At 42.7% G+C, this 13,903-nt stretch overlaps 1 protein-coding gene across 2 annotated transcripts in view; it reads right to left on the bottom strand.

The window, feature by feature from the left end:
- Window positions 1-549: 549 nt before the first annotated feature.
- The window catches only part of dachc (dachshund c), a 58,325-nt gene continuing 44,971 nt past the window's right edge, over window positions 550-13,903 (bottom strand). Inside the window, exons 6-12 of one of the 2 annotated variants that reach the window (XM_054798873.1) lie at window positions 12,683-12,803; window positions 12,469-12,582; window positions 7,249-7,409; window positions 6,064-6,214; window positions 5,769-5,897; window positions 4,240-4,311; window positions 550-1,298 (exon numbers count right to left, since the gene is read on the bottom strand). In XM_054798873.1, the coding sequence (XP_054654848.1) occupies window positions 1,261-1,298; window positions 4,240-4,311; window positions 5,769-5,897; window positions 6,064-6,214; window positions 7,249-7,409; window positions 12,469-12,582; window positions 12,683-12,803 (786 nt within the window). In that variant the 3' untranslated portion in view covers window positions 550-1,260. The remainder of the gene's footprint in view (window positions 1,299-4,239; window positions 4,312-5,768; window positions 5,898-6,063; window positions 6,215-7,248; window positions 7,410-12,468; window positions 12,583-12,682; window positions 12,804-13,903) is intronic. The other variant, XM_054798874.1, reaches the window with a different exon arrangement.

Raw genomic sequence — 13,903 nt, 5'->3', positions numbered from 1 at the left:
CAAAATGTTTTTTTGGTTTTTTTAATGTAGTGCAATCATATTTTATTAATATTTATTGTGTCAGTCGCTTTTCGAGAGGAAAAACATACGTCGTCTTGCATTTGGGTCAATTCTGTCCGTTGTGTATTGTTTCTCAGTCATTTTGAAATCCCTTTCCATGTCGATCCGTGGGTCCTTTTGTCATTTTGACATTTTTTGGAAGGCGTTTAAGAGGGGATAAAAATGATTAGGAATATTTTGTCATTGCTAGTCTTTCATCACATGGTGCAACCCCCCCGATACTCAACTCCCAACGGAATGCTTGTGGTGAACTAAGTTCTGTTAGGAAGGTATGGTTTATGTCTTGCATTACTACTCCATTTGATGTTACTAGTAGAAGTACGCATTACTGCTCCAGGCTAGAGGCCTCTTGTCTCCACATGCTTATCACCTGATGCAAATAGCCTTAGGTGTCTAGGCATGTGAGTCTGCCCTTTTTTTTTTTGCATTTTAGCATGACTGGTCAGACATTTTCTGTGGAAAGCCGTCTGTTCAGGTGGTCTTGATTCGTCTCCATGCGTGCAACTTTTATTCAACTGTCGAGGAACGTCGTTCATCTATTTTGGGGGCCGGCAGCGCATCGTCCCTCGCCGAGTTCTCATCCTAACGGTCAAAGTCTTTGATATTCTTCAGACTGCAGGGCAAAAATGTGCTACAGTTGACTAGATTGAAATAAAAATCAGCCTTTTTGCTACAGATCAAGCAAACAGCGATTAGCTTTAGCGTTAATTTTATGTGTCAATTTTCATTCTATTTTGCAACGATGAACGAGCCGGACTTTGGATCCCCTTGACAGAAGCTATGAATAAAGCACAGTTAGAAAAAGAAAAAGCTGACGAAATCCCTCCTGAAATGAATCCTCTTTTTTGTGCGTTAGCTCTCAAGAAAGGGAAAAAAAAGACTCCAAAACGACACTTTAATAATAAAAAGTATTTGTATTGTTTGTGTCAAACTGCCCTACTGCGTTACACACACCGTACATGTACTGACTATACAACATGCCTTTTCTGATAATAATCATCATAATAACAACAAAAGCCATGACTAGATATGTACACAGTTGTGTTACACTGATCACTTGTGTCCAGACAAAAAACAACGATGGGAAAGGGAAAAAAAAACAAACCCACACATCATCGGAAGAAAGGTTCTCAACTAGGGTCCAGGATTTGGTGATAAATGCAATAAATTAAAAGGCGAGAAGAGTGGAAACGCGTCTCTTCAGTACATCCCAGCTGTCTGCAGGAACACTCTGCCCTCTGCAAGACAGACACAAACACTGATGAGGGTCATGATTCGCACGCTTCAAGTCCTTACGGTCGACCACCGTGAGCGTGGCCGCTAAACCGCTTCACGCCGCCACTTCATTAGCGTAATAAATATCCTGCAAGGTCCGGCGCCGCCTTGACCATTCGTGAAAGATGCTTCATGAGAAGTCAGGCTCAGCTGAAGGCCTTTTTTTTTTAGCCTTGATCCCGTGTTTCGGTGCGATTAAACTTCCTGGCACAAAGGAAGCACATCCTGCCCCCGCTGTCTGACAGACAATTCCCCTTTAAATGATTTATTACTGGCTGTTAATTATGCAAATGATGTCCAAACAAACTCATCACCAGAACAATTAAGACAGCCGTTAATTAGTGGCCACTTCTCTTCTTGCTTCACTGGCGTTCAATTAAAAAACAAAGGGGGGAAAAAACGGGGGGGCTTGGAACAAGCTAGCTGTCCGGGTCCGGTCCATTGGGTAGCGGGGGCGGTGGGTGCAGAGAGGTGCTCTACAGCCAGGAACTCTTCCTCTCGCTCTGTCTTGCACGTTTTGCGCTTCAACTATCGTGCTGGAGACAAATACATCTATTAAACGTCACTCCGCATTAGCTCAGCCGCCTTGGCTTTCTCAGAAGAGCTACCTTCCAGCCGGCTTCACTTCTCAGTAGAATCAAATCAAAGGACGCGGGGGGGGGGACCACTGTCATATTTTTGTATATACATATACACAGTATATCTATATATCTATTTATATACCCAAAAATAACACGTTCACGGCGGTAACTAATTCATTTAATGGATTACGCTATCTTTTTTAGTGTTATTAACGCAGGCGCACCAGAGCAAGCGCGCCTCTCTGTTACGACGGCAGTCGGTAGCACAGCGGAGCGTCCCATGATGGTCACGCAGAGTCTGACGCTCTTTTACACCTGAACACATCAACAGCAGGACAGCCCCAGCACCGTACACCGTACGGACCTCCGACCCACACACGTCTCTAGTCCCGTCATCCTGGGGACAATTCGTTACATTTAAGTATGCTGGAAAACACAAAGTACCTTCAATGACGTGACGTCTTTGAACGCAACTTCTCATTGCTCATAACAACACTCATAACAACAAATGCTCTGCTACCGTTACAGAGACTAGTGATTTTGGACTCGTGTGGTATCTTTTAGCTTGACCGACATGTTCAGTTGGTTTGGAGGTGTTAGTACATACAAATATATGCTGTCTAATCCTGTCCTGCCATTTATCTTTCTGTTCATTAGATACAGTAAAAATGGGCATACTTCAGACATAGTTGCTCATGGTTATTAATCATGATTAATCCATTTAAAAACTGTGATTAATCAGATTAATACATTTTATCACTCGACAGCCCTTACATACATAGACATATATACGTATTTTTTTACATGCAATTTATTACAAGTAGATGAACTGTGATGATTTTGTATTTTTTCGTAAAAAGGCTAAAAAATAGAAATGTTAAAAATAAAAAAAATCATATATATATATATGCTAGCATTGCTATCATGCTAAAAAATTTTTTAGCTATTTTCATGGGTAAACACATAAACACCACTCTCATGCTAGGTGTTGGCATGCTAACGTTAGCATGTTAGCATGTTAGCATTGCTAGTATGCTAATATTAGCACAGTAGCATTTTTAGCCGTTTTCATGGGTAGACACTTATATAAACACTTAGCGCTATCATTATCATTATCATTAGCACCACATTGCTAGCATGTTAAAATTAGCATAATAACATTTTAGCCATTTTCATAGGTAGACACTATTATGTTAGGTGTTATCATGCTAAAGTCAGCATGTTAGTATTGCTAACATACTAGCATTTTTTTTAGATTTTCATGAATATGAACTTAAGCAGACACGTAACGTTATCATGCTAGACGTTAGCATGACCATACTTAAAATAACCATAATTATACTAACATTTTTAGCATTTTCAGAGGTAGGCACTTACTTACAAACACTTACTTACATACATACATACACGCTATCATGCCAGGTGTTAGCATGCTAACGTTAGCATGTTAGCATTGTTATCATTCTTTAAGTCATTCAAACCCTTCCATGGTAGGTTTTCATGGTCAAGAAATCTAAATATGTGGATAAAATAAATGTCAGACTAATATTTATGGTGTAAATCACAATACGGGGGAAACTATGGTGCTTGGCGGAGGCCTGCGCTGTCCGAGTGCTTTCCTGGTTTGTTCACAGAAGACACACAGAACAATGAACAACTTTGCTTCTGTCTCCTTGCGCCGTGGACTGATGAGGCATTCACGGCCACTGCGTATTTCTTTGTGTTTGAGGAATCTGTGCTTGTTAAAAATTGACAACGGCTGCATAAAAAGCGGCTTTTACTTTGGCCATAATGTATCCCACGGGATTTTTTCCCCTATACAAACTATTACAAAAGGGAACGAGCGCGCAGAATGAAAGAATGTAGCGGCGCCTCCCAGTGGCAGAAGTCGTACATTACTCATACAAGAGTAAAGGATGACGAAAATGAAAGAAACACATCTTCCCACCTCCAGTTTTGGATGTAAAGACAAGGACTGCAAGTTGGTATATTACATTTTATTGCTAAAAAAAAATGCTATAAATTTAACAAAATGAATGTTTGAAAAAATGTGCCCTGGTGGCTTCGATTTATCGAAATTAAAGAGACAAATATTTTTGAATGGGCATTTTAGTATGAATGTGTGTGCAACTTCCTGTCAGCAATTTTTCATAAATAAATCTGCACTTTATTATAAAATTGGGATCAGAATCCACAGACAACCACAATGTACCCCCCCAACAACTTCTACCAATTTTTTAAAATTTTTTTTTATAAAAGGTCAGAAAAAAAGTAGTATTTTTGACAATTTGTTGCGTGTGACTTGAGCGTCTTTGTTCCTCACCTTGCACTGTGGCCTTGGTGTCCATCCTGCTGTCCTCGTGCTCGCTCCCGTCCGCGTCCTGGGTCGCGCACTCTGTCGGGAGAGAGTCCGCCCGTGATTGATGCGCTGCCGTTTGCTCATTAATTACAAGAGGAAGTCAATTACGGGGCTAATGAACAGTCCGGGCTTGTTGACATGCAAATATGACGGAGGCAAAGCTCTGCATGTTCTTCTTGTCGTGGCGACAGGTCACTGGCGTGTGTGTCAGGAAGAAAAGCTCGCTGGTGGGACAGTTTGTGGACAGTAAATCCCAGAATAGAAGGCGAGCTTTTCTAGTGCAAGTCCTACATTGGGGTCAATGCAGTGTTTTGTTTCTCAGTGATATTATATTCATCCTACTTCACCTGCATGTTAGTCCACTATTCATGTTGTCACTTGAACACCTTTTTGAGGCGTCTATCCAGGAAATAAAAATAATTGCAAATATTTTCTGGGGCATTTTTGTCAGTATTTATTTATGCACGCAGCCATATTTTCCCTGAACCCCGACAAAATGTTATTGTATTGAATTTGTATACGTACCATTATAGTGTATGTGTGCATATTAACAATGAATACATAATTATCAATATTCCATGGAAGCCCCTTTTCACCACGAAAAGAAAAACATACCAATGGTAGGTCATCATTTGGAGATAAAAGCCATAATTCTGACATAATAGTCAGAATTATGAGATAAAAGTAGGAATTATGAGATAAAAAGCCATAATTATGAGACAGGAAAGTCATAATTAGTAGATAAAAAGTCTGAATTATGAGATAAAAAGTCTGAATTATGACATAAAGTCAGAATTATGAGATAAAAACTTCATAATTATGAGATAAAATACTAAATTATGTGTTAAAAATGTGTAATTATGAGATCGGAAAGTCATAATTATGAGATAAAACTGAAAAAATAAGGTAAAAAGTCAAAATTATGAGATAAAAAGTCGGAATTATGAGATAAGTCAATTCTGAAATAAAAAATCCAAATTAGGAGATGAAAACGTCCTAATCTTGAGATATGTAGTCATAACTGTGATAAAAAGTCGAAATGATAAGATACAAAGTGCGTATGTGCCGCCTTCGTCACACGGCACTCGGCACATGCATGGTTTGTACAAGTATTTCACAATTTTGACTTTTTTCACATAATTTTGATTTTTTAATCACATAATTATGCCTTTTTATCTCACAATTGTGATGTTTTAATCTGGTAATTTTGACTTTTTCTCTCAGAATTGACTTTTTTTATCTCGTAATTCCGACTTTTTAATCACATCATTTAGATTTATTTTATAATTCTGACACTCCCACCTCATAATTCTGACTCTTTATCTCATAATCTCAACTTTTTTCCCTCATAACGATGGCGCAGCATTGGCGCGTCCATAATAGACAATGCAGCGCTGCTGCACTCCACACACCAGGCATGTGCTCATCTAACACGTGCCTTTTCCGGAGAGTACTAATACTGGATTAGTAGCATGTACAGCGCGTACTTGTACCTGCGAGCGTGTTGGCGGCGTGCATCAAGCCGTGCTCGGCCTGATCTCGTAGCTTCACCTCCTCCTCCAAGGCCTCCTGAAGTCTCCTCTTACTCCTCTTTTCCTTCTTCAGACGCTTCTGGATGAGAACTAAAAGAAAGGAGAGGAGGAGGGAGGAGGGAGGAAGGATGATCCAATCTATTAGTTTTGGCCTCGACTGTAAGCTGACATCACGACAGGTGAGATCACACGGGGAAGATCACGCATGAGGTCACATTTGGCCAGGATGTGAATCATCATCAAGACACTTCGGTACCTCTGTTTTTCTGCTCCACGCTCAGCTGCCTCTCCAGCGTCTCCCGGAGCTCCCGCTCTCGAACCAGCTCCATCTTCAGCTCCGTCCTCTCCAGGTGGTCCTGCTTCTCCTGCGCCCGGGCGTTCTCTATGGCAACCCTCAGCAGACCCTGCTTGGAGACACACAGGCGCACATCAACAGCAGGTTACACGCTGAACACAAGACGCCGGCACGCAAATTCCTTGTGCAACCAAAAGGAAGCTAAATGTTGTCAAATCCCGCGTAAGCCTGAGCCTCCTTCCACAGATGTACCTCGTTGTACCTCGCTGTACCTCGCTGTACCTTGCTGTACCTCGTTGTACCTCGTACCTCGTTGTACCTCGTTGTACCTCGTTGTACCTCGTTGTACCTTGTACGCCATGTTAAGTGGGTATATCAAATATATATTTTTTATTCAAATTAGCCAAACAAAACTAAAACAAGTAAATGAAAAAATAGATCAACTATAAACAATTATAATTCATATTAGAAGTGATTGTAAATACATAAATACATAAATACATAAAAATAATATTTTTTTCTTTAAATAAATAAATATACAAATATATAATATAATGTAATATCATATAATACAATATAATATCATATGATATCATATAATATCATATAATATGTATTATAAATACATACATACATACAATAATAATATAAACCCAATCAATTACATTGTTTTTTTTATTTTTTATTTTTTTTATTTCAATGTAATTGATTGAATGTAATTGATTATTACATTGAATCAATAAATAAAAATATATAAATAAAATAAAATAAAATTGGTACTTAACTAAATCATAATGGATGAAAGCTGGGCAATAATAAAAACAGCCCCCGTCATGTCTCATGTTTTTCAATGCAGGTGGCGCTATTGTCCCGCCGGAGTCAGATTAGGTTAAAAAAAATGTTTTTGTTCTTTTTCTTCAATTGAAACCCAAACCGCCAAGTTCTTTCATGGCAACAAAGACCTAAAAATGTGAGAAGCAGGTCACCGCACACCCATCGCATCCTAAATGTCTGCCTCCTCTTGTTGCTCACCGTTCCTGGCCATCCTCAAAAGAGCGTCTCACGGCCGTCGCCCTTCTATTCATCTCTTTGGCGGAAAAGAGCGCTGGTGACAATAACAACAACAAAGCCCCGGCAGAGCCTCACCTGGATGTTGGTGAGCAGGGTCTCTATGGAGGACAAGCCTTCCGGGAAGATGAAGGGAGCGTGGTGGAGACCTGCTGGGAGCTTCTGTCCCGCAGGGTAAGGCGCCTTCTCGCAGCTCGGTGGGGGGTTCTGGTAGACTTGTCTATCAGCGGAGTTGGATTCTACAGGACGCACAGAGACATTTAAGGGGGGAACATTTCTCAGACACAGCGTGTGGATCAGTACGGTCCAAACCAGCTTCACGGCACCGCAAGCTGGTGTAACAAGTCCATTTTAATCGGGATTTGGACTGCATGACAAGATGAAAAGGTTGAACCAAGATCTCATTATGGACAAGCGCATCGGCGCAACACCGCAGTAACAGAACCAATGTTGTAACAGCGGCAAGAAGCAAACTTAATATCGCTGGGGAGTTCATTGTAAACAAGAGCACGGCACGTGCAACACCGACAGCTGCGTAGCAACGCTTTAAAGCGCATGCAGAGGTAGATGATACTTCAAATGCAGCTACTGCCATCTTGTGGAGTTTTTTTTTTTTTTTAAATACATGAGGAGTTGGCCTACACGGACATCGTTTGTGGATTTGGCGCTGATTAGAGGGGTTATTTGCTTGTGGAGACCACGCAACCTGCAAATATACAGTACAGCACAGTACAGTAGAGTACAGCACAGTAGAGTACAGTACAGTAAAGTACAGTACAGTAAAGTACAGGCCAAAGGTTTGGAAATTCCACTAAGGTGACAGGTGACGACCTCGTGAAGCTCAGTGAGAGAACCCCAAGGGTTTGCAGCGCTATCATTATAAGACATCAAATACACAGTATGTCTAAAATATAAGACATATTTAGAGTTATTTCACACTTTTTTGTTAAGTACGTCATTCCACATGTGTTCATCCATAGTGTGGAGAATCCACCATGTAAATAGTCATGAAAATAAAGAAAACATTGAACAAACATTGAATGACAAGGTGTTGGGAGACTGTAGGAGACTCTGAACAGAAAGTTCATTGGAGCAAATGTACGGTCATCCATCGTTTATCGCGGCTCATCGGTTCCAGACCTGACCGTGATCAGTGAATTTCCTCAAAAAAGGATTTTTATTCATTCATTTTGCAGTTAGAACACACAAAACCTGTTTACAACCTTCTAACTACAGTTTTTAACACTTTTAGAGCCCTCTAGACGTGAAATTATAGTCACCGTTACACTTGTATTACCTCATATAGTAGACATACTATAAGCAAATAAGACATACATAAGACATAATATAGACTCACACTTGTTAGCATTGTTGTTGCTCTTTTATTTTACTTGCTATTCTGTACAGTGGCTATCGCCTTATCAATGTAGCATTATTGACACCTACTTACCACTGTGGAATACTACATATCACGGCATGTCTGTGAATGCATCTTCTGAATTTCTGCGGGGTAGGATTCCTTACTTATTCCTTACTTAAAACTTGTTTACAACCTTTTAAATAGGGTTGTTAGCGTCATTAGGGCCCTCTAGACATGAAATAACACCCCTATAGTCACCTTCACACTCGCATTACCCAATATAGTAGTAATATGAGCAAATAAGACATATAATAAGACATAAGATGGACTCACACATGTTCCTTGTTGCTCTTTTTTTACTTCCTGTTCTGTACAGTTCGTCCTGTGGTGGTTATATACATTTGCTTAATACGCATATTTTTCGACGAATAACAGGCAGGAGACATGATTTACTCATTAATACGTTGTGAAAAACCGTGATAGAGTGCAGACGCGCAATCCGAAGCGTGAAGCGGCCAGAGCCGACAATGGGAGACTCTCCTCCGTCCATGCCAGTGTTGCGCAGCTGACGCCACGTGGTTGCTCTTTTGGCAAATTCCGCCACAGCTTTTAGCATCAGCACTATTATTGCAACACTGCAAATTGTGCCAGCTGCTATGCAACCCACATTTAAATTCAAGTCTTTTCTTGCGCTAACTTCCAGTACATCCCATAATGCAACCAGATTCCACTCGCAGCACCGTTAAATAAATTCATCCAGATGCTATTTTTGGTCGGGCGCCCTGAGCCAGCAGCACATTTGTACAATTTACATCTTTGTAATTTGTTGAGTGATTCTCGTGTAAACACATAAAGCTACGTATTAAATGGCTGTTTACAATAATCTTTGGTCCCGGTTTAGGGTTCGGACCTCTCTTTTTTTATTTATGCTTTTTATGACGTGGCACGGTGCCTGTTGATAATGCATCACAGCAGCTTGACACGTCCCATAAAAGCAGCAAAGAGGAGGAGAAGAAGAAGAAGCTGCATTATGGATGACCATCTGTTTGTGAAGCGGAGACGTGCGTGTTGCCGCATATCGTGACGGCGAGGGGAGATGAAGATTTGCCATTTTACGTTCTCTTTTTTTTTTAGGCTTGTGGAGGGCAGGCAGGCAAGGTGGCGGGGCGGGCGGGTTGGGGAGGGGTCGCCCATATCCGTAGAGGCCTGATGCAAGGTAACGGAGCTTAAACGTGCACTTTTTGATACCCTGACACTTTTTCTTTTCTTTCTTTTTTTTCCTGTGACAAATGACAGTGTTTTCTGCACTTAGCTGACCGCAGCATCTTTGCATCCAACGCGGCCTCACGTCTTGGCAACTGTCACATTCAAGGTGTTTCACAGATGAGGGGCCGCCCCTCCCTCACTAACACACACACACACATACACACACACACACACACACACTATCCTCTATTACTTTCTAGCTAAGAGCATTGCTCTGCAGAGAAAGGTAATTAGCAGGTGCTGGCGAGCTCAGCGGAGGGCATCCAACGACACTCTTGTGGCACGCACACACACACACACACACACACACACACACACATATATATATATATATACATGCACATTGATAGCACGCTGAAGTGCTCAGTCAGCAGCATGGGCTCCCCTGGCTCCTTGGATGTGACTGATCCTTTATTGAGTTACTGTTTTACGCCTACTTTACTTCACTCTCTCTCTCGCACACACACACACGTTTGATCATTTACCCATCTCCCTAACCAAGGTCACTGTCTGTTTTTCCTCCCCCACCCCCCTCCTCCAAAACTTCATTGCTCTTCTTTCCTTATTCCTCTCCGGGCCGTCCCCAGGGGGCATGGAGCATCACCACGTGAAGACTGCCAGTCAGCGGAAGAGGGGAGGACGGAGAGACGGAATAAAAATGTGCTGATGTTTGGTTAATGGGAGCGAGGTGTCAGGGATGGCCTCTGATCTCCGCCGCACGGATACGTTGTTCAAAGAGCAGGAGAAACAGCGCACGCAGCCAAAAATGGTTCACACGCGCGCGCGCACACGCGATTTTAAGCACAATGGATTGACAGAATGACAGCGCCGACGTGCCCTTTGAAAACACGGCCTCCCGCTATCCATGTAATCCTGCAAATGTACGCCGCCTTCATTTGCATGCAGGGGGAAAAAAAAAAAATCAATTGAAAGTCAATTGCATAAATGTCCACCAGGGGCCTTCCTCCGTCGCTTTTGTCAATATGTTCACAGCAACCTGACAGCACTCCTCCCCCCTCCTCCTGAAACCCTACCTGGGATGTGATTGGGGAGATTCGATTACAAAATAATGCGATTCGGTATTTAGAATACATTTGCACACAGGCGTGCCCCGGCTCTTTATTTTTCTGCTGACTGTTTGTCCTTGAGCAAGTTCTCATTAAGCTAATGCAAAGCTCCCTGACAGAGCGAAGCAAACAAACTGACGTTGCAGCGCCGCGGCAACCCGGGCTCTAACGACAGGGAGGCGGGTCGTTATGCAGATGAGGCCCAGGCCCAAGAAGCGCGGGGAGGGCCGCCTCGGCTCGTTAGGCCGCCGCCCCGGCAAATGGCTCGCTAATGCGACTCCATTGTCGTACAGATCGGCTCGCCTTTGCTCTCAGCGAGGGGCGGGGGTTACAGAGATCATCAACTTCCTGTTTGGAGGTAACGCCACTCGAGTTAAAGGAGAGTTGTTTTTGACCCACATGCATGGATTATTCAAAGTATTCAAATTGGCAGGCAGTGTTCCAGGCTTATTGATTTGTCCCTGGAATAATCATTACTGATTAAACATTTACAAATGATTAATCGCCGTCACAAGAATGTCTCTGGGAACCCAGCAAAAACTCTTCGACCCACCACCACCTAAGCTGACTTTATGGACCAGGAAGGCTTTTGGGGGTGCTTGGTCGACAAAAGCAAATGAGCGACAAAAAACATTCGCAACCTCCACTGGATGGCAGTGGCTGCATCTGTTAGCTTTATTTACCTCTGCGTGCTGTAAAATGTTGCTGCTCAACTTCCCCAGCGTGCCACTCATGTTTACAATGAGCAGTTTGCTCTTTACCGCTGTTACAACATTGGTTCTGTTGTTGCTGTGCTGTGCAATATACTTGATATACTAAGTTTTACTTTCCACGGTGGCCGAGTGGTTAGCATGTTGGGCACACAGTCAGGAGATCTGGAAGATCTGGGTTCAAATCTCTGTCTCTACGTGGACTTTGCATGTTCTCCCCATGTGTGGGTTTTCTCCGGTTTCGTCTCACATTCCAAAAACATGCACGTTAGGTTAATTGTCCATAGGTATGAATGTGAGTGTGAATGCTTGTTTGTCTGTATGTGCCCTGCCATTGGCTGGCGAACGGTGCCCTGCCATTGGCCGGACACCGGTCCAGGGTGTACCCCGCCTCTCTGAGACCCAAAGTCGGCTGGGATAGGCTCCAGCATACGCGCGACCCTAATGAGGATAAGCGGCATAGAAGATGGATGGATGGATACTCTGCACTTTGTCATGCACTCCAAATCATTACGCTGTGTAATAATAAGAATCATATCAGACCTCCTGCTTCCAATTCATAAAATGTACCCCCATGACCTCTAACGCTCCTCATCCCAAACAGATTCTTTTCTTTTAGGTCAAATTCCAAAGTTGGCACACTTCTGAATAGAATTTGCAGGGTTGCCCCGACCTACACTGCGGATTGAAAGGGGGCAGTTCACCTGCTTGCTTATCAAGTACCTGGTGGTGTAATGGTACAGCTGCTGCCTTTGAAGGCAGAGGGTGCAGGTTCTATCGTAGCCCTGGACGTTTTTTTTTGGGCACTAAAAATATTTATTGAATAATTTGCTTTGCCGTGTATTCGTATTACTCCAAAACTCGCACGTGAAATTCTGCTGAGGGCTTTCCTCACCTTTGTCAGTGCGTCCCCGCTTGCTTTCCTTGCCGTATTCCATCGAGTCTGACTCTCTGATGCCGGACTGTGCTAACACACAGTGACTTAATGTGACGCCATCATGGAGTTGGTCTACAGGAGTCCAAATAAGCAGAAATACTGTAAGCAAACACTGGTCAAGACACTGTGCAGCATGTCATGTGCTGCTTGTGAGCACAGGTGAAGTACGCACGTATGTTCTCTGTCGGCCGTTCTGTGTGAGAGGGCGAACTGGACACGCTGCTGCTGTGATTGGATGACATCTGAGCTTCTTCCAGCGAGGGGGAAGGGGAGGGGCTGTCGTGCATGCGCTCCTATCGGGCAAACGAGAGAGCTGTCATTGACGCTCGGTGTGACACTGCCACAACATTAGGCACACCCGCACGATCGATGCCCGTGCCTCGTTTTCCGTCACACTGAAATGAAAGGATGAAAATAGCAGGAGCAGCTCTCAGGGTGACTAACAAACGTACTGGTAAGCGTCAGGTGTACCTAATGATGTGGCCGCTGAGTGCAGCACACACGTGTCCAATCAAAGACAAAGGCTGGAAAATGTGACGTTAGTCCAGGGACAATTTGGAAGCCTTGCAATTAGCCTTGGAAACTGTGGCCCTCTTTCAAAACTACGTCTCCATCCTTGAAATCGAGATTGGGTTTTTTTATTCATTTTTTTTTATTTCCTGGCTTTTGGCAAGGACGTGATGTGATGTCATACTTTGTGAAGACACATGTAACGGCGCAGAGTTATTATTGTTAAGTAAAGGGAGGCTTATTGTAAATAAATGTGTTCTTATCTCAAAGATTTCACACAAAAATATGAATTGTGAATTTCCATGAAATAGGACTCAATATTAATAAATGGAATATTTACATAGTTAGAGCACAGAAAACATGTTTATGACTTTGTAAATATGGTTTTTACCATTATTAGAGCCCTGTAGACATGAAATAACATCCCTATAGTCACCTTTACACTCATATTATTCTTTGTTGACACCACATTACTAATGTGCAGGCTACAGGATCACTGCAGGGACACAAGAGGCGGCCATGGCTTTAAGTATAGTATGCTAGCAAGCTAACGACCGTAATTTCCCGTGTATAAGCCGCACCCACTAAATTTAGTGATTTGTACATATATTGGCTGCACCGGACTATACGCACAAGTCCACGTCATAAAAAGGGAGATTGTCGGTGAGGAAGCGGTACCTCTTGACTCGTCAGGAAGCAATCATGAGCTCATTGTGAGTTCCCTTGTAGCTCACAGTTGGCTCCTGCCATGTGAAGAGCTACGCTTCCTCACCGACTCGTGAGCGGTGCAATATTTAAACGATTAGTAGTAGTTGTAGTATAGGAGATGTCACGAGATTAGAACGTAGACATAAATTAGCTGCACCGCTAAATATAAGCGAGT

Source organism: Dunckerocampus dactyliophorus, chromosome 14 (assembly GCF_027744805.1).
Source record: "Dunckerocampus dactyliophorus isolate RoL2022-P2 chromosome 14, RoL_Ddac_1.1, whole genome shotgun sequence".
Classification (NCBI taxonomy): Eukaryota; Metazoa; Chordata; class Actinopteri; order Syngnathiformes; family Syngnathidae; genus Dunckerocampus; species Dunckerocampus dactyliophorus.
The sequence above is the reverse complement of the archived record's forward strand: the minus strand, read 5'-3'. Positions and strand labels throughout refer to the sequence as shown.